General features: G+C 42.1%; 1 protein-coding gene across 1 annotated transcript in view; it reads left to right on the forward strand.

The window, feature by feature from the left end:
• CDK19 (cyclin dependent kinase 19) overlaps window positions 1-21,577 on the forward strand; it is a 529,893-nt gene that overhangs the window by 296,156 nt on the left and 212,160 nt on the right. Inside the window, exons 5-6 of the mRNA XM_029595265.1 lie at window positions 9,878-9,935; window positions 11,313-11,444. Of these exons, the coding sequence (XP_029451125.1) occupies window positions 9,878-9,935; window positions 11,313-11,444 (190 nt within the window). The remainder of the gene's footprint in view (window positions 1-9,877; window positions 9,936-11,312; window positions 11,445-21,577) is intronic.

The raw sequence follows: 21,577 nt of genomic DNA on the forward strand, positions 1-21,577 counted from the left end.
CCTGCCATAGAGGGCAGCGGCCATCTATGTGGTGCTGCGTACCCGCTTATACATACGGTGCCTGCAATGGGGACTGAAGACACAATGGACACAGTTCTCGCATCCGCTGTGCTGGCGAGTGGGTCTGACCCGGAGCATGAAAGCGGACTTAGACTGGTGGTTGCACCCCACTGCTCTTTCAAGAGGGGCACCACTTCTCCACCGACCCATCAGCTAATCCTTACCACAGTCGCCTCAAGCAAAAGGTGGGGAGCCCTCTTGGACCAGATATGGACACAAGGGTTGTAATCCGGCTGGGAGAGTCCAACAGATAAACCTCCTAGAGCTCTGAGCGATTTGGAATGTCATATGCATGTTCAAGAGGATCCTGCGGGGGAGAACTGTCATGGTCCATACAGACAATCTGGTAGTGATGTTCTACATAAACAAGGAAGGAGGGTCTGGTTCCTGGATGTTGTGCAGCGAAGCAGTGCACATCCTGGAATGGGCAGAAAAGTTCTCTATCATTCTTCAGGTGACCTATCTGCCCGGGGTGGAGAACACCAAAGCCGACAGGCTAAGCAGGATCTTCCATCCACATGAATGGGAGCTTTGCCAGGATGTGGCGGACGGCCTCTTTGAAACTTGGGGCCTTCCATGCATGGACCTCTTCGCCATGGAACACAATAGAAAAGTAAAGATATTCTGCTCAGTCTACCCCAGCAGGGAACAACTTGTGCAGGATGCATTTCTCGTGTCATGGACAAAGGGGCTTCTCTATGCTTACCCCCCAATCCCACAAATCTTGAGAACGATAGAGAAGTGTATCACAGATATCGCCAACCTCATCCTGATAGTACTGGCTTGGCCCAGACAACTATGGTACGCTTATCTAGTGAGACACTCCATCAAACCACCTATTCCCCTTGGCGACAGTGCGGATCTGCTGATGCAAGACAACGGCACCCTGCTTCACCCCATGCACTTCTCGCTGCATCTCACTGCATGGAGATTGAAAGGACAGTATTAAGTCACCTACGCTTGCCATTGGAGATCCAAGAGGTCCTGGTGCAATCCAGAAAATCTTCTACCAGAAATAACTATCAGGGCAAGTAGTTCAGATATTTGGCCTGGGGCAGCAACAAGGGCATAGACCCCTTCTCCTGCTCACTGGAACTCCTTCTAGATTATCTCCATTCCCTTTACCAAGCAGGACTGGCGACAGCTTTTGTGAGGGTCCACATCAGTGCCATTGTGACCTATCATTATCTCTGCAATGGCCTACCAGTGTCCAACCACCCGCTAGTCTCCAGGTTCATGAAGAACATTCTACGGCTGCGACCACCAGTACAGAAGCCATCTGTTCCGTGGGACCTCAATCTGGTGCTGGAACAGCTTACACTTCCCTCCTTCGAACCTATGGAAAGTAGTCATATGAAATATTTCTCATGGAAAGTTCTGTTTTTGGTTGCCTTAACTTCTGCAAGAAGAGTCAGTGAGTTGCAGGTTCTGGTTCACTATTCACCATACCTTGAATTTCATCACGACAAAGTGACCTTATGGACACACCCCTAATTCTTATCCAAGGTAGTTTTGACTTTCCACATTAATCAAACCGACCTTCTTTCCGAAGCCGCACAAAGATGAGAGTGAGCGGCAGCTCCACACACTGGACTGGAAGTGAACCTTGGCCTACTATAAATGTAGAACACATTCTGTATCTAGAGCCTCACAGCTATTTGTTTCCTTTAATCTGAATGCCCCAGGACTGCCAGTCTCCAAGAGGACCCTTTTGACTTGGATTTCACAGTTCATTCACTTCTGTTACAGTAAGAGGTCAGAGACCCTGACTAATTCGCTGAAGGCCCATCAAGTGAAAGCAATGGCAGTGTCAGTAGCCCATCTATGAGAAGTTCCTGTAATGGATATTCATAAAGTCGCTATGTGGTCCTCGCTGTATACTTTCACTTCCCGTTATTGTCTCGACCAGCAAGCCACTGCATATGCGGTGATGGGCAGATCCATTTTCCAGTCGGAAATCACGTGGAGAGACTGTCCGCTTTCCCAGATCAGGTTGCGCGCAACACCTCTTACTCAACCTCGGGAACTCGTTCCCACAAGGACCCTTCAGACTGCACTCACAACCTTCACCTGGGGACTCCCAGATAGCATGGCTAATTCAGCCTGCTTATCTGCAGGGGCTAAAAAGCAAGTTTGCTTACTGTAAACGGTGTTTTCTGTAGGTAGATAGGATGAATTAGCCATGCTTGACCCATCCACCTGCCCGGGCAACAATCAAAATAAGGAAGTAAGCAATTTTATTTCATAACATTTGCTACCCTCCAGTCCTCAAGTAGAGAGGTAGGTGTAATTGATAGGTTACAGATTTTTTTTTTAAATTTTTAATTTATGCTTTTAAACAAAATAGACAGCAATTACAGCTTGTCAATGAAAAGGTTAAATTATTCAATTAAAGTACATAATACATATTGGCTGATCCAAATATATTTAACAATAAGAAATATTTTTTGTAGAGATTTAAACCCTCAGCCTAATATATAAACTTAAGTAATACACCCGTTATAAAGTAATAGAGAGATCCAGATTACAAGCATTTGGAGCAAATTATGAGGTAAACAATAAGGCATTAGAAGGTTTTAACACTCTTTACTATTTCCCATGATCAAGGTAAAGTGGTGTCTTTAGACAAATGTGCATCAAGAAATTTACGTAACTCGGGCAGATCAAAAAACCAAACCTTTTGCTGTTATATTTTACTATTTATTTATTTATAGTTTTTTATATACCGCGGTAATTAATGCACATCACCTCGGTTTACAGCAAACAGTAATTCAGCCAAAGGCTTTACTATGAACATAAGTGGAAAAGGCAAAGTGCTAATTTAAACAGAAAAACTAGGAGTATACATATCAAATCCATATGTGTAACAATATTAACAAAAGTCTGTCTTGAAGGGAGTTATTTGTAAGGAAAAGGAGGGTAAGGGAAAGGGGGAATCATAGTAGGGGGGAAGGGAGTCAGACCCGCGCTGCAGGTCTGACTCTGTTATCCCCCCCCCCCCCCCCCATGTAAGGGAGGAAGGGGAGTCAGTGGGGAATGGGAAAGGCAAGGTAGAATAGAGGAATCAGGAGTAGGTTGAGAAGCGAAGTATGTAATTGCATGATTCCCATCCTTCAAAGAAAGGCTTTTCTAAACAGCCATGTTTTTAGGTTCTGTTTAAATTTTCGGTGGCAGGGTTCTTGGCGCAGATCAGCGGGCATACTGTTCCACATTTTGGTTCCTGCTATGATGAGCGAACGTTCTTTAGTGGATGTAAGTTTGGTTAGTTTAGGAGAAGGGATCGGCAGTCTGGCCTGATGTTGGGATCTGATTGGACGGTTTGTTTTTTTGAAATACAGGTGCTCAGGAAACCATTGCATGTTTTGGTTATAGATGGCCTTATGAATTAGAGTAATCGATTTGTATATAATCCGGGAAGCTACAGGTAGCCAGTGAAGTGATTGAAGCACAGGAGTGATGTGATCATGGCGGTGCGTGTTGGTGATGATGCGCGCCGCTGCATTTTGAAGCATTTGTAATGGTTGCAACGTGTTTTTTGGTAGGCCTAATAGCAAAGCGTTGCAGTAGTCAAGTTTTGATAGAATTGTAGCTTGTAGTACTGTGCGGAAGTCGTATGGGTGTAATAGAGGTCTGATACGCTTTAGTGTGTGAAGCTTAAAAAATCCGTTTTTAACAGTGTCAGCGATTAATTTTTTAAAGGTAAAATTGTTGTCTAAAATAACGCCAAGACTGCGGACTTGTTGTGCAGCTGGAGAGTAACCTTGGGGTAGGACTGTTGTGTTCAGTGTGGAGTTGTTTGCAGGTGATATGAAGAGAAGTTCAGTCTTGTTAGTATTGATAGCTAGAAAGTTGTCGGTGAGAAGTTTTTTTATTTCAGTGAGGGCAGCATTCCAAGTGTTCAGAGCATTTGAAAGAGAGTTTTTTATAGGTATGAGAATCTGCACATCATCTGCGTAAATAAAGTGTTGGAAACCCAGTTTTGATAGAAGGCGTCATAGTGGAGTGAGATAAATATTAAACAGCGTTGACGAAAGTGCAGATCCTTGGGGTACTCCTTGTGTGAGGCTTCTAGGTTTAGATTCACATTGTCCACTTTTAACACTGTAAGTCCTGTTGCTCAGGTAGGATTGGAACCAGAGTAGTGCAGTGCCGGAAATACCTATTTCAGAAAGGCGTGTGATAAGTGTGTTGTGATTAACAGTGTCAAAGGCAGCAGATATATCCAGAAGGGCAAGTATATATGCGTGGCCAGAGTCTAGGGCTTTTAGGAGTGATTCTGATAGTGATAGGAGGAGAGTTTCCGTGCTGTGGTGCTTTCTGAATCCATATTGTGATGGGAAGAGTAATTGATGTTCGTCAAGGTATTCGGAGAGTTGTTTATTGATGATTCTTTCCATAATTTTGGATAGGAAGGGGAGGTTCGAAACTGGCCGATAGTTCGCTGGGTCCGAGGTGTCTAGGTTTGATTTTTTAAGAGTCGGTTTTATGATGGCATGTTTAAGTTGAGAAGGAACTGTGCCCAGTGTGATCGATTTGTTGAGTATCTTTGCTATGGGTTTCGCTATGGTGGTGCGGAAAGATAGAAGTATTTTAGTGGGCATAGTGTCTGCGGGGTGTAGAGCTGGTTTAATTTTCTTTAGTATTGATTCTACTTCTATCTGAGATGTATTTTCAAGAATAGTAAGCCTTGCTTCAATATTTCTTTCTCTATGTGTGGTTGGTGATGGTTGTATGGTGGAGGTAGACAGAGTAGCTGGAGATTGTTTGTTGTTGAGGGTGCAATTGGTCATTGCTGATGAATAGGGTAGACTTTGTGAATTAAAGCGAGACATAATAGATTGTATTTTGTTGCTGAAGCAAGTGGCAAGTTTCTCACATTTTGATTCGTCCTTGTTGTTTGAGTTTGTATTGACTGGAGCAATAACGAGGCTTTTTATGTATTGGAATAGTGCGTGTAGATTAAATTGATATTGGTGGATTTTAGCTGCATAATAGTCCTTCTTTACTTTGTCGGTGGTTTGGCGGTAGCGGTGGAGTAAAGCCTTGAATTTTTGAAGAGTTGTTGTATTTTGGTTTCTGCGCCACTCCTTTTCAGATTTGCGGAGCTCCATTTTTATTGATTTTAATTCCGGTGTGTACCATGGTTTTTTGTTAATCTTTGTTAATCTTTTCTACACATTTGCTGGGGTAATATATTATTATCTGAGCCCCAAGGTTTTTTGCCTCTTGGCTCATCTTTCTGCGTAATTGTGTAGTTCTAATTATATCCAGATAAGTCCAGATTTTTTGCCCAAGCTATGGTTTATCTCTGTTCCTGAGAGACAATTTTAGTATGTTATCTCTATTTATAGCATGCATAAAACGTATACATAAAGTTCCACGATATTCTACTTGCTCGTCCATTGTTTGTTCCAAAACGTCTGTGAGATTACTCACATTGTATTGTTGTAGGGCACTTTTTTGGATATCATTGTTCATTTTCTTGCCCAACTTCACCAAGAATATCTTTGCTATAGAGGGAATAGCTTCCGGACGTAGCTGTAAATTTTCAATCATATATTTCTTAAATTGCTCAAATGGAGATATGAGCTTAACACAAGGAAAATTAAGTAATTCTTAGATTCTTATATCTTGCTTGATTTTCCATAATCTCAATTCTTCTATTGTTCACCAGTTCACCTTGAATTAATCCTGCTTGGACTTTTTCCATCTGACTGACCCTATTTTCAAGGCCCAGTAACTTCTCTTTATGTACTGATAGCTGTGGGTCTATCTGCACCACACGATTCTGTGTATCCAGCAAAGTTGTATTTAGACTCACAATTGTAGATTTTAAGTCCATCAGTACAGACCATACATTTTCCAGCATTATTGTTGGTGTCTGAGGTTCGCTCGAGATAACCATTGCACTCACTGTTTCTTGTAAGTGGCGTTCCTGCCTCAATATTGGGGCCGCCGCCATGCCATTATGCTCCTCCGGTGTAGAGGTCAGCGGATCCTCTCCAGATATACCTCCATTTCTACTGACCTTTGGTCTCGCGCCTTCTTCCCTTGAACGCCCCCCGAAGGGGTCAAATATCTTCGACTTCTCCGGTCGGTTAACCTCGCCCAAGTCCAGGGACAGCGCGAGATGAGGCGGCACTGGCGTCACGGGAGCCCCGGGGCTCAACGAGGTGTGGAAGTCCTGCGGCGTCGGCGTTTGCTCCACCCCGACGCCAAGAACGGACAATTCTCCCGGGGGTCCAGTGTTACAAGGTGAGAAAAAGCCCCCAATTAATGGCTGAGAAGGGGTAGAGATCGGTATGGTCGGGTCTCCACTCTGACTTTCCCCTTTCTCTTCGAGTGTGGCATTTTTTTTTAAGAAATTACACCGATTCCAGGAGCATTCCTCTCACCTGCCCTTCTAGTTGGGGGCCATCTTGGATCTCATAGGTTACAGATTATTAGTAGTAATTTTATGTTGGAGTTCCTTTAGAGCTCTGGGGTAAATACCATCAGGTCCCAGAGATTTGCTATTATTTTTGTTAACTTGCTGTACACGTCTTCTAGATTCACATTGATTTGATTCAGTTCCTTGAAGTCATCAGTTAGCAAAACCAGTTCAGATGTGGGTATCTCCCCATCTTCCTCTTCTGTAAAGACTGAAGCAAAAATTAATTTAGTATTTCTGCTATGACCTTATCCTCCCTAAGTGCCCCTTTTAACTCATGTTCATTTATTTATTTATTTATTTATTTATTTATTTATTTATTTATTTATTTATTTGATTTATATTCTGCCTTTCAGCTACTTCAAAATGGATTACATTCAGGTAGTGTAGACGTTTGTTTCTAATGCGCTTAGAAAGGTTTTTATTATTAGCTTTTCCCTCTTAGTCTCTGCTTACATTCTCCCTTAGCCTGTTTTATTAGTGTTTTACATCTAACTTGCAAGTGCTTATGTGTTTTGTGTTTTCCTCAGTATGTTTTGCTTTCCATTTTCTTTAAAATACGTTTTGTCTTTTTTAGCCTCTTTCACAGCACTATTTAGCCATGCTGGCAGATACTTGTTCTTCTTTTGATCCTTAATTTGTGGAATGTATTTTTTCTGGGCTTCCGAAATGGTATTTTTAAACAACCTCCAGGCCTCATGCAGACTTCTAACCCTTCTAACCACTCTTTTTTAGTTTTCTTGTAACTGATTTCCTCATCTTATCATATAGTCTTTCCTTTTAAAGTTCTTAGTTACTGCAATAATCTCATGCTTTTTAACTCCAGTGACTATCTCAAATTTGATTGCGTTATGATCACTGTTGCCATGCGGCTCCACCATTGTTAACCGCTTTCTCCAGATCCTTTATTCCAGTGAGAACTAGATCTAAAGTGGCCTCCTCTCATTGATTCTAGGATCAATTGCTCCATGAAGCATTCATTTATGGTGTCTAGAAACTTAACTTCCTTGGCATGCCCGATGAGACATTCACCCAATCAGTGTTAGCATAATTGAAGTCTTCTGTTGTTATTGTGTTTCCATGATTTTCCCTAGCATTTTATAATCTGTTTCCTAGTCAGGTAGATGGTTGTAAGCCACCAGTGCAATACTCCTCCCTTTCAGGCATGGAATTTCTCTCCATAAAGAGTCCAGATTGCACTTTGTTTCTTGGAGATTCTGTATTTTACTAGATTCAATGAAATCCTTGACCCCACCACATCTGTCTTCTCTAATATATTTTACCATTGTATCACTGTGACCCATTGGTGGTTCTTTTTCCACCAAGTCTCTGAGATGTCCATTATGTTAATATTGTCAACCAGTGCCATACACTGTAACTCTTCTATCTTATATTTTTCATACTTTTGGCATTTGCAAACAGACATCTAAATGTATTCTTTTTCATACTCTTCTTACAAATATTTGTTTTTTTCCATTATATCTTCAAAGTCATGCCAATCTAATTTCTCTTGTTTAAGGGTATCCTTTGTCTATGCCACTCTTTGAGCGATTGATGGCTTCCCCCCATGCTATAATTTAAAAGCTACTCTGTTTCCTTTTTCATTGCTGCTACCTGCAGCTGGGTAAAGCCCATCCTGCCAGAATAGGCTCTTTCTATTCCCCAGTTCCATTGTCGCTCCAGAGCTCCACATGCCTCTGGGATCCTGTTTATGGAACTGGTAGCATTTCTGAGAATGGTACCCTGGAAATTATGGATTTTAGATTACTACCTAGAAGCCTCCAGAGCCTCCTTCCTGCTTCTCCTAAGTCATCGATACCCACATGGATTATGACAGTCTCCTCCTTCCCAGCATCCTCTAAAATTCTATCTAGGAGATAAGTGAGTTCTGCTACCTTTGCACTAGGCAAGTAAGTTACCAAATGATCTTCCTGGCTATGGTTCTAATTACCGGTACTAAATTCCCAATAACAGTGGTGGTCCTATCTCTGCTTTCCTGGACATGATGCTGTGAAGATGCATCCTTTGTGCAAGAGGATAACACATTGACTGAAAGCCTTGTCCTGAAAAGTGCTATTCTCCTTTCTGGTGTCCTTTCTTCTCCAAAGCAGTACAGGGGCTGCCAGAATGGAGCTAGAACAGCTCTACAATGTCCCTGAAGGTCTCTCTCCCTCAGTTTCTGGTGACTGTTCTCCTCCAAAACAGCACAGAGGCTGCCAGCATTGAGGTGGGACCACTGTATTATGTCCTTGAGGTTCTCCTTGTGGTATCTCTCTCTCTGTCTCAGCTACTCCATGCCAGCTATTCCAGCATCCAGAGACCGTATGTGTTCCCTGAGTGCTCTGAGTTCTTTGCATCAGGTGCACACACACAATCTCTCCCCAACTGGAAGGCAATGATACTGCTTAGCCCCAATCTTACCCGTATGTTTATTCAGTCACTTTTTTCCTAACTCAGGGATAAGACGTTTTCAAGTAACTTAAACAAGAGGAAATGGAGTTTGGTCTAAACTCAAAAGCAAGAGGTCTAATAAAGTTTGAGAGAGGGAGGAACAGGAAATCCTGCCTGCCATGCGCTGGTAGAGTGTATATGTGTTCAAATTCCTAGTGGCAGATTCAAAACCAGCCACCGGAGGCAAATTCAACGAAAGAGGGGAAAAAATGTTTTACCTGAGCAGGCTACTGAACAGCAGCTGAATTTTAAACCAGGAAAAAGAAAAGGGTACATTTAGTTAAAGTCAGCAGCTCCTCTAGCTAACAGGACAGCAGTGTCACCTCTTATCTTAAGAGGCTCTCACCTAGATTCTGGAAGTACTCACACGCAGAACTGGTGTAGAGAGCGAACGTGCAGGTCCCTTTGCATGTGATGTCGTTGGCTTGCACATTTAAACCCTTTCAGTGAAAGGGGTTGATCTTATGTGTAAGGCGATGAGAGAATTTTGCTGCTAAGTGTCCTCAACAAGCTGAAGAAGATGATGATTATTAAATATTTATTGCACTGGTAGTTGTGAACCTTTTTTTTTTTGTTATCTGATCCTGAATGGAATGCATTTCCTCCTCCACAGAATCTGAAAGCAATCTATGGCTAATTCAGCTCTTTCTGCATATTTAAAGTGCATTCAGAATTCTGTTGGTAGGCCCATGTGCATCTTCCGTTGGAAGCTCCTATTGACCATGTTTAACAGCATTGAAGAAACGATATTGCCGTGATAAGCGCATCTGTCAGTTCTAGTGCAGAATCTGTCCCAGAAGCCCTACGTTGCCTTTACGGAGGGAAAGCACAGTGAGAGAAGCTCTCCTCCCTAGCCTTTCTGCATTCTTTCCTGTGACTCACAGACCTCTGAAAGCACAGATGCTGACAGCAAAATTGGGCTTTTCTGTTTTTCAGAAACCGGCAAACATTCTTGTAATGGGAGAAGGCCCTGAAAGAGGAAGAGTTAAAATAGGTAAATATGATCCTGGTATTTTGTGAGCATGTGGTGCCTGGCTCTCTTTTATTTGCTCTGCATCTCTATTTATCACCTTTATTTTTTGTAAATGTTCCTATTCCAAACATAAGAGTCCCTGTTAATCTCACTGAATCTTGTGAGCTGGGACCTTCTCTGAACTACTTACAAGGTCACATGCCACTGTCCTCTTAAGGAGTACCATCCTCCTCCTCGCTTCCTTTGCTTTTTCAGCTTCATTACTTTTCTCTATCAGTGTTAAGTTTGTTTTGTTTTTCAATGCTATGTTTTCGTGCTTCTTTTTGGCTTGTGTGTCTTTCCCTCCATGCTTTTCTTTTCTTTCAAATTTCTTTTGATCCTGTTTCTCTTGGTTTTACTTTTCTGATGAGGTAGCCTTGATGCAGACTGGTAGCTTCATTTTTCTGATTGAGGGTAGATTTCTGCCTCTCTGGGGGCCTTTGTGTCTGGGATATGCCTTTGCATTCCTTTGCACAGTACTAGCAGTAGTAGCCATGTGTTGTGAGGTCATAGGTATGAGGAAAGTGCTCTGAAATCTCATAAAATTCACCTTGGAATATTACAAAATGTTGTGTGTCAAAGCAAAAGTATATTCCATGTTATAATGAGAACAAACTGACTGGTCTGCTTTTTCAGTGGCAGTGCTTGTGTGATGCTGGGGAGTCCCTACTCCCTGCTCGATGGTGACATCTAGTGGCCAGACTCAGAGTGCGCACATAGCAAGTTCCGGAGAGAACGGCAATGTGTGTGACCTCTGACCAAAGGCTGAGTTGGGTGGGGAATGTAAAATACAGGGGAAATCCCCTGGTAGTTGTAATGGTGCCATAGTCTGATAGAGGCAATTCCCGTTTGAACTAGAAGTCCAAAGCCAAGCCCAAAAAGAAAGAATGAAGCCTTAAACACTTCAGTGACAATCTGGTATTTACCGAATGGAATTCAATAACCTGCAAAGATTCTTAGACATCAAAGAGCTCAAGCACGGGGGGTGTCTGACCTGCTCTTAAAATCCTCCTCCCTTGGCAGAGATTTCACCATGCATTATACAACACAGTTGGAAGTTTTCTTGGCGGGACCCTGTTGGGTTCTCGTCACTTCCTCTGTTTGTACTCTTCTTTATTTAACTCTCCCATCTTTCTATGGGCCCTGCATGTGTGCAGTGATGGGGACATTTATAGAACTTTATAAGCCATAAATAGGTCACTCGTGTTTTCTTGTGAAAAACGGAAGCCATGAGCAGCACTTGCTTTTGAGTTGCCTTCCAAGTGTAATTTTAGAAGATTTTATGTACACCTCTGTATGTGTGTGATCTTCATTAGCACTTGGAGGATAAGGTTGTTGGTAATGTCTTTCTTATTGTAGCTGACATGGGCTTTGCCAGATTGTTCAACTCTCCCCTGAAACCGCTGGCAGACTTGGATCCTGTGGTGGTAACGTTCTGGTACAGAGCTCCAGAATTGCTGCTTGGTGCAAGGCATTACACAAAGGCCATAGGTAAGCTAAAGGAATTTTCTTTAAAGCCAGAAATGAGCAGGAGGAAGAATAAATGTCATTGGTGGGAAGTTCTAATGAACAAGAACACTTGCTACCAATGAATCGGGATTAAGCCACTTCCAGCTGGCAAGAAATTCAGGTGTAGCAGTTGGATCATTTTTCACAGTTGTGGCTGGGGAGTGCGATGGAGTTTAGTTGTCTCTGCCCCTGTAAGAGGGATAATTACCATGTTTTGTATTTTAATATGTATTCTATTTTGATATGTTGTTTATTTGGATGTATAACCCACATTTTTGAATATGAAAAATCACCCAAAGTGGTTTACAGTACATTACAGTAGCAGCAAATTTGCAAAGGCCATTTGCAGCTTTAAAAAAATTGCATAACCATTTAAAGTAGCAGAAACTAAAATTTCAGCAATAAACATTTCATTTCAGCAATAAAAAGGTGCTCAACAAAATACTGACTCATTTCTACCAATTACATAGAGGGATCTCTGAGTGAATTAATTCAGAAAATAAGTAACATGGCAGGAATGCTAATATGAAACCGTATGTTTCAGCAGCATGTTTAGGGCATTCAAGATGATGCCAGTAGCGTCCTGCAACCTCGGTCTCTTTGCATTTCGGATTTGGCATTAAAGGCCTGACAGAGGAGCCAGCTTTTAATTGCTTTCTAAAATGAGAGTAATCCTAATTTCTCAGAGCCCTTATAGGAGGGAATTCCAGAGGGCAGATGCTGTTCCTGACAAGGATCTGTTCTTTTGATTGCTTTTAAGCATGGAATTGACATTGAAGATCTTAGTGAGGATCTAAGTGGTCTAGAAGCCTCTCCTTCAAGTATGTAAACCCGTCTCCACTTAGAGCCTTAAACATTATTGACAGAGTTTGAATTTCGTTTTCTATAGTTTTTGTAGGACTGGTGTGATCATTTTACATCCTTCTGTCAGTCGTTCAACAGCGTTTTCTATCATCCGGAGTTTATGAAGAGCTTTATCTATTAGACCCTTATACAGTGTGTTGCAGTGATCTAGCCGTGTGTTTTCTGTGGCATAGACCACTGTGAATAGATTTGTCTTCCTGATGAATACATTTCATAGCTGAAAGTGGCAGCCCTTTACTGTTTCCTGGATTTGCAGGCACATGATTTCTAAATCAAGACTCCAAGGCTTTTGACCTGTATCATACGACGAGTGAGATAATCAAATTTGCAGATGACACAAAATTGTTCAGAGTAGTTAAATCACAAGCAGATTATGATAAATTGCAGGAAGACCTTGTGAGACTGGAAAATTGGGCATCCAAATGGCAGATGAAATTTAATGTGGATAAGTGCAAGGTGATGCATATAGAGAAAAATAACCCATGCTATAATTACACAATGTTGGGTTCCATATTAGGTGCTACAACCCAAGAAAGAGATCTAGGTGTCATAGTGGATAACACATTGAAATCGTCGGTACAGTGTGCTGCGGCAGTCAAAAAAGCAAACAGAATGTTGGGAATTATTAGAAAAGGAATGGTGAATAAAACGGAAAATGTCATAATGCCTCTGTATCGCTCCATGGTGAGACCGCACCTTGAATACTGTGTACAATTCTGGTCGCCGCATCTCAAAAAAGATATAATTGCGATGGAGAAGGTACAGAGAAGGGCTACCAAAATGATAAGGGGAATGGAACAACTCCCCTATGAGGAAAGACTAAAGAGGTTAGGACTTTTCAGCTTGGAGAAGAGACGACTGAGGGGGGATATGATAGAGGTGTTTAAAATCATGAGAGGTCTAGAACGGGTAGATGTGAATCGGTTATTTACTCTTTCGGATAGTAGAAAGACTAGGGGGCACTCCATGAAGTTAGCATGGGGCACATTTAAAACTAATCGGAGAAAGTTCTTTTTTACTCAGCGCACAATTAAACTCTGGAATTTGTTACCAGAGAATGTGGTTAGTGCAGTTAGTATAGCTGTGTTTAAAAAAGGATTGGATAAGTTCTTGGAGGAGAAGTCCATTACCTGCTATTAAGTTCACTTAGAGAATAGCCACTGCCATTAGCAATGGTTACATGGAATAGACTTAGTTTTTTGGGTACTTGCCAGGTTCTTATGGCCTGGATTGGCCACTGTTGGAAACAAGATGCTGGGCTTGATGGACCCTTGGTCTGACCCAGTATGGCATGTTCTTATGTTCTTATAGGTTCTGAATGGGATTTTTAGGTCCAGGACTTGTTGGGATTCAGATGGAGTTTTTTGTCCATTATTGGATGATGTGCTAAGCTTCTTTGCGGGTCCCAGTCCATCTGCATGGATAGAGGTTTTTAGGCCAAAAGCCCGAAACAGTTTACGGTATTTGTTGGTTAGCACTGCTGAGAGTATGGCGTAATATCCAGGGTGCTGACATATGGCCAGTGAAATGCACTCTGTTCTCTGTCTGACAGAAAGGAGTTAAACCAGGCTAGGACCTTGCTGCTTAGACCGGCTTCTGCTAGGCAAGATAATAAGATATTATGATATAAGGCGTCGAAAGTTGCAGAGAAGTCTAATAGTACCAACGCTGCCACCTGGCTCCTGAGATTATCCAGCAGGGCAATAATGTTATTTATATTTCATGGTCTTTTCTGAATCCAGATTGATATGGGTCTAGCTAGTTTTTCTCCATTAGCTAGTTCAGTTCAGCTCTTACTGACTGTCCTGTTAACTTCCCTATGAAAAGGATATTTATTTATTTTAAATTACACCTTTCATGCCACTTCTTTTTTTTCTGCAGTTTACATTTAACACAAGAATTTTGTTACAGAAAAGGTGTATATAAAGTAAATACATTAGCAAAGACCATTAAAAAAAAAAAGGAAGGAAAAATACATCTATACAAACCCCTAATTATTAAAGGAAATAGGGGGAGTCAAGAAAAAGAAAAGAGCGGACAACTATAAAAACAAAATAAGTATAAGAGGAAGCAAACACCTCTACATATCAATAAGCCGATACATGCAAGAGTATCTTTTAGGTATGCGAGTCCAGGAAAACTCAAAGCTGTGAAGGTTTAAAGAAAATAAAATTAGCATTATGGTGTTTGATCAAACATTTACAAAGGATATCGTAAGATAAACTGGGCGCCCTTAGACAACACCTCAGATCTCAATGACAAAAACCTTTTTCTGCGATTTATATCAGAGTATATCCACAGTTTCTGACCCTAAAAAGTTAATAATCTATTATGAAGATAGTATCTAAACACCGTATTCCTATCAATAGAAAAGGCAGTAGACACCAGCAAAGTGGCTCTATTAATAATCTCTAGCTCTTGTGATGATTCAAGGATATTTGTTAAATCAAGAGTTAAATCTTGAAACTGATTTCCATCAACGACTTCTTGAGCTTGTGGCAAAAATTAGGCCTTTGTAATAGGCATTGCGGCTGTTTGTATCTTAAGAATAGAAGATAATTTGGGTAATATCAATTTGATGAGAGGAAAATTTAGAACTCTCAAATTCTGACTTCTCAAGGAATTTTCAGTATTTTGAAACTTTTTAGCATAAATCAAATCAGATTGAACCAAGCCACTTTTAAATTTTTTCTACTGAGGCAATACGAGATTCCAAAATTTCCATTTTCCCACTCTGATATTGAACCTGTTTTTTCATAGCCAGAATCTGGTGATTGGTGTCCAAAGAAATCTTAGTCAGTGAGGAAATGGAATTCTCAAGAGAGACCAGAGTATTCCAAAGGGCATCCAGTGTTATAACAGAAGGCTTTGATAACGAAGATTTCTCAGCCAAGGTTTCCTGCACTCCATCCCCTAGACTCAATGCAGGAGCCTGCCCCAGAGTCTCAGAAGGGGCTGGCATTAAGGCTTCTGCCGGAGGGCCAGCCATGCAAGAGAGCCCCACAAAAAAGGGGCTTTTCTCTCCAGCAGAAACAGAGTCCTCTGTAGCGGGAGATAATATAGGACCTCCGACTTCCTCCTTGATTATCCCCTCTAATACCAACGTTGCCAGACTCACCCCTGACGAAGCTGGCAGAGTTGCTAGATGTTCCATCAGTCCCCGATGGGGAGGAGGTGGTGTAGTCGGCGCACCGGGGCTCAGAGAGATCTCATAGGCCAGCGGGATCGGCATCCGCTCCACCCTTAGCGGCACCTGCACCCGGCAGGGAGAACCGGTGTAAGCATAAGAAATCCCTCAATTCGAGGTTGGTATGGATCCGGTAAGGGAGAATTTGAAGGAATCTCCCTTACCTTAACCTTCTTCTTTGTATGTGGCATGATGATTGAGGAAAAAGGTAAAAAGAAATGGGGAGCGAAAGCATTCTCACATGGCTTCCTCAAGCGGTAGCCATCTTGGCTCCCCAATCTTGCCACTTCTAAGTGGTTTGCATTAAAGTACTGGAGGTATTTTTCTATCCCCAGAGGGCTCACAATCTAATGGGTCTGTTTACTAAAGACTTTCCTCATTCTGTGTCCATGGGGACGATGCTTAGTAAATGACCCGTGAGGCAATGAAGATTGAAGTGACTTGCCCTAGGTCACAAGGAGCATGAGCAGGACCCTGGGTGATGGATCCAGGTTTGATTTTTTTTTCTTTTTTTTTCTTTGTGCATTTTGTATATAGTCATTCCAAAAGATCATAACGGTTTACAAAAGCGACATTCATATTATAGTTAATACTTTAAACATATTAACTACAAAATTTCCTTTTCAGAAATTTAGGTTTTCTGTTAGCAAGCAGGGCTGAATTAGCCATGAAACATGGGTGACCTCATCCAGTACCGCCAGCAGAGCCCTCTTTCTGAGCATGGATGGGAGTTCCCATTGAGTACTGTCTCGTGAGCCCCTCAGTCATTTTTATTTCACACTACTGTCTGGATATTTACCTCGCTCTCTCTAAATGTGCTACCTCATAAGCCTTTCAACAGCACTGTCGAGTGCTACAAAAAAAAAAAAAAAGAAAAAGTATAATGAAAGGAGAAGGATGCCCAGACCCAAGAAGCTTCAAGGACTGTGTCTGCAGGTGTAAGATGTCACTTACCGATGGTCACAGTCTGTGTTACAAGTGCCTGGGTTCCCATCACGATACCTCCAGTGGTTATAATTGTGGCCAGGTCACAGAAGAATAGAACCGATAAGATGGACGAACTCTGGGTCCGTCAGAGCTCCTTGTCTTCTGCGAGTTCCATGCATGGTAAGTCAAGCAGGAGCTCTGTACTGAGGGCTCCCCCACTGTGGAGACAGTATTAGTCGAGCAGCTCAAAGAAATGCTGGGCCTTGGATTCCTTCGGCTCCGTCAGAGCTCAAAAAACAGGCACCATCAGGGCTTAGCACAGTTGGCACCGAAGTATGGAGGCTTGGCGTAGAGCGTGCATTATCGATGTGCCATCAGCACATATGGAGCCAACCTGGCATTTGGCCCTTGCAGAGCCATTGACACATAAGCACCAGGCGCTGGAAAAAAGGATTTCCTCAGCTCAGTCAGAGTGGGGACCATTTGAGTTGACACTAGAACAAGCATTGTTAACTTGGAGAGGACCAGGGGATGATTCTTTACAAGTCCTCTCATCCTTTTTAGCTAAAAAAATTTCCATGCCTCCTCTCGATCTTTTCTACCCAGATCCCATGCCAACAGAAACCCCTTAAATGGCATTCAGGAGAGGCTCGTAGATCAGAGCACAGAGCTAGAAATTCCTGCTCCCATCTGCTCCATCATATCGCTGCTGGCTACTGCAGCAGGACATACCCAGGAGGTCCAGTCAGGAGGCCCTCCATGGAGCTTGGGGGAAGCCTCCCAGAGTGATGATCCTTTTCTGGTTTCAGAAGAGACTGTATCTTCCCCAGTACTACCAGAGGGGACTCAGTCAGATGATGAAGTTGCTCAAGACCACCTACACATCTTTAGCAGCCTATGAGAAACACAGGATCTTAGGTCTGGTCCCCTGGGGAAATCTCAGCTGCTTCCACCCCAGTGCAAGAGCTCCCAGTGAATAGCATCCTGACTCAGATAGTGGCCAGTCCAGGTCGCAAGTATCCAGCAGATCCCCAAAGTAGATCTGTTTCTTGTTACTCACTCCCAGGGATAGTAGTGGCTTTCTCTAGTCTATCTGGCTATTGTTTTATTTTTTTAAATGCATAGCTCTCTCTCATTCAGCAATGTTCGTGGTGGGATACAGAGCAACACATATGGACTTCTCCTCCAGGAACTTACCCATATCTCTCTTAAATCCCGCTATGTCAATCGCCATGATAATATCCTCTGGCAACAGATTACATAGCTTGATTGTACAGTAAACGAAAAAGTATTTTCTGTGATTTATTTTAAACCTGCTGCTGCTGGTAAATTTCATGGCGTATCCCTTGCTTCAGTATTATTTGAAAAAGTAAATAACTTTCCTTTATTTGCCTGCATTCATTAGTTTATATATCATATCCCCTCTCAGTTGTATATTTTCCAAGCTATTCAGAGGGGAGTTATTCTATCTCTCTTACCATTTCTGTTGCCCTTATCAGAATTTGGGTCAAATTAGATGCCCTGGGTGCTCTGTGTGTGAGAATGTGTTGGTTATTGATATGTTCCATCATTCTATATTGAAATATCCATATTTGATTAATGGGTCCTTTTCTTGTCAGTCTGAGTAGGTCATATATGCTATTGTATGTCCGTGTAACCTAATATATATTGGCCACACAAAGCGGATGATTCGGCAAAGAATTGTGGAGCATAAAAGTAACATACATATTAAAAAGGAGGGGGCTCCGTTAGTGGCCCATTGGAGTATGTGTGATCACTGGGTGGACTAGCTAAAGTTTTTTGTGATTCAACAAATTAGTGAGGATTATCGAGGGTATATTCCCCGAATTTTATGGTAAACAGAACAAAGATTTATTTATTGGTGGAGAACATCATATCCTCGGGGTTTGAATAGCAATGTTGAGTGGGAAGCGTTTTATTAACATTGTGTTGATTTGATCGGTAAGGTATTGAAGAACTTTATGGGGATTGGTTAGTAAGGGAATGGGCGAGTGTGTTGCAATTGGCCAAAATGGGTATTTAAAGATGACGGACAGAACGTCAGATAACATGGATGGCGGCATCCATTTGTGTGCGGCCCTTCTGTGTGTTGGCTCGGATTAAAAGTATTAAGCTTTTTCATTGTGTAAGGTTGGTATATGTTTGAAGTTTAATGTATCCGGTGCAGGAATATGTTAATAAGTTTTTGTTTCTAAAAAATGTTTTTGTATCAGTAGGAAATGGGTTTCATCGTGTACTGACGGCATTAAAAGCGATTTATACTGCATGGTATTGTAATGAATCCATGTGGACTATGAGGTAGGGTGATTATTTAAACATTGAATATTTGTGGTGGTTTGATTGATGTGGGCATATAGGTTCATAATTTCTTTTTTGTATTTGTAGATAAAGAGTGTGGTGTTGAAGTGGTGCAGTGAAGTTAAGAATAGTATAAATGTGTTATCCTCTAGATCTCTTTCCTGGATAGTAGCTCCTAATATGGAACATATCATTGTGTAACTACAGTATGGGTTATTTTTCCTTATATGTATCCCCTTGAACTTGTCCACATTAAATTTCATCTGCCATTTGGATGCCCAATCTTCCAGTCTCACAAGGTCCTTCTGCAATTTAACACAATCCATTTATGATTTAACTGTGTTATCCTCTAGATCTCTTTCCTGGGTAGTAGCTCCTAATATGGAACCTATCATCGTGTAACTACAGTATGGGTTATTTTTCCCTATATGTATCACCTTGAACTTGTCCATATTAAATTTCATCTGCCATTTGGATGCCCAATCTTCCAGTCTCACAAGGCCCTTCTGCAATTTATCACAATCCATTTATGATTTAACTACTCTGAATAATTTTTTATCATCTGTAAATTTGATTACTTTACTTGCAGTATTCCTTTCCAGATCATTTAGAAATATATTGAAAAGCACTGGTCCAAGTACAGATCCCTGAGGCACTCAACTGTTTACTCTTTTCAACTGAGAAAATTGACCATTTAATCCTACTCTCTGTCTTCCTGTCTTCTTCTCCTATCCCATGACTTTTTAGTTTTCTTAGAAACCTCTCATGAGGGACTTTGTCAACGCCTTCTGAAAATCCAAATACACTACATCTACAGTTCATCTTTATCTACATGTTTATTAACCCCTTAAAAAAAAAAATGAAGCAGGTTTGGGAGGCAAGACTTGCCTTGAGTAAATCCATGCTTACTGTGTTCCAGTAAACTAAGCCATTCTATATGCTTTGATTTTGATCTTTAGAATCGTTTCCACTATTTTTCCCAGCACTGAAATCAGGCTCACTGGTCTATAGTTTCCTGGATCACCCATGAGCCATTTTTAAATATTGAGGTTATATTGGCTTCCCCCTCCAGTCTTCAGGTACAGTGGATGATTTTAATGATAGGTTACAAATTTTAACTAAGAGATCTGAAATTTCATTTTTGAGTTCCTTCAGAACCCTGGGTGCATGCCATCCGATCCAAGTGATTTGCTACTTTTTAGTTTGTCAGTCTGGCCTACTGCATCTTCCACGTTCACTGTGATTTGGTTTAGTTCATCTGACACATCACCATTGAAAACCATCTCCGGAACTGGTATCTCCCCAACATTCTCATCAGTAAACACAGAAGCAAAGAATTAATTTACGGGCGAATTTTAAAAGCCCTGCTCGCGTAAATCCGCCCGGATTTACGCGAGCAGGGCCCTCATGTGCCGGCGCGCCTATTTTGCATAGGCCGCCGGCGCGCGCAGAGCCCCGGGACGCGCGTAAGTCCCGAGGTTTTTTTGAAGGGGGCGTGTCGGGGCGTGTCAGAGGCAGGGCCGAGTGACGCGGCATTTCGGGGGTGGGGCATGGCGTTTCGGGGGCGGGATCGGGGGCGTGGCGCTGGCCCGGGGGCGTGGTCGAGGCCTCCGGACCAGCCCCCGGGTCGGAGGATGGCGTGCCAGCAGTCCGCTGGCACACGTAGATTTACGTCTGCTTCTCGCAGGCGTAAATCTAGGGACAAAGGTAAGGGGGGGTTTAGATAGGGCCGGGGGGGTGGGTTAGGTAGGGGAAGGGAGGGGAAAGTGAGGGGAGGGCGAAAGAAAGTTCCCTCCGAGGCGGAGCGGCCTTGGAGGGAACGGAGGCAGGCTGCGCGGCTCGGCGCACGCAGGCTGCCCAAAATCGGCAGCCTTGCGCGCGCCGATCCAGGATTTTAGAGGATACGCGAGGCTATGCGCGTACCTTATAAAATCCAGCGTACTTTTGTTTGCGCCTGCTGCGCAAACAAAAGTACGCGATCACGCTTTTTAAAAAAATCTACCCCTTAGTCTCTCTGCAATGGCCTTATCTTCCCTAAGAGCCCCTTTAACTGCTCAGTCATCTAATGGTCCAACCGTCTTCCTCACAGGTTTCTTGCTTTGGATATATTTAAAAAACGTTTTTATTATGAGTTTTTGCCTCTATGGCCAAATTATTTTCAAATTCTCTTTTAGCCTGTCTTATCAGTGTTTTACATTAACTTGCCTATGCTTATGCTTTTTCCTATTTTCTTCAGATGGATCCGTCTTCCAATTTTTAAAGGAAGATCTTTTGGCTAAAATAGCCTTTCACTTCACCTTTTAACCATACCGATAATCGTTTGTCCTTCCTTCCACCTTTCTTAATGCGTGGAATATATCTGGACTGCGCTTCTAAGATGATATTTTTTAACAATGTAGTTGCACCTTCAGTTTTTTTCTAACTATTTTTCTCATTTTATCAAAGTTTCCTTTTGAAAGTTTAGTGCTAGAGCTGTGGATTTTTATTGTCCCCCTTCCAGTCATTAATTCAAATGTGCATTGTGTAGCTATAATTTGGGTTGCTCATCCCTACATGCATCACTTTGCTCTTGTCCACATAACATGTCATCTGTTCTCTTTTCTTTTTCTAAATAATTCCTAATATTCAATTTGCTTTTTTGACCACTGCTGCACACTGAGCCAAAGATGTCACGATATTGTTCACAAGGACGCTGAGGTTCTTTTTCTTATGGGGTCGATTTTAAAACAAACGCGTGTGCATCCATGTACACGCAGTTCCCGGCACACGCACATGGACGTGACTGTTTTATAACATGTGCGTGTAGATTTTAATGTAA

The sequence above is a fragment of the Rhinatrema bivittatum genome, chromosome 3 (assembly GCF_901001135.1).
Source record: "Rhinatrema bivittatum chromosome 3, aRhiBiv1.1, whole genome shotgun sequence".
Taxonomy (NCBI): Eukaryota; Metazoa; Chordata; class Amphibia; order Gymnophiona; family Rhinatrematidae; genus Rhinatrema; species Rhinatrema bivittatum.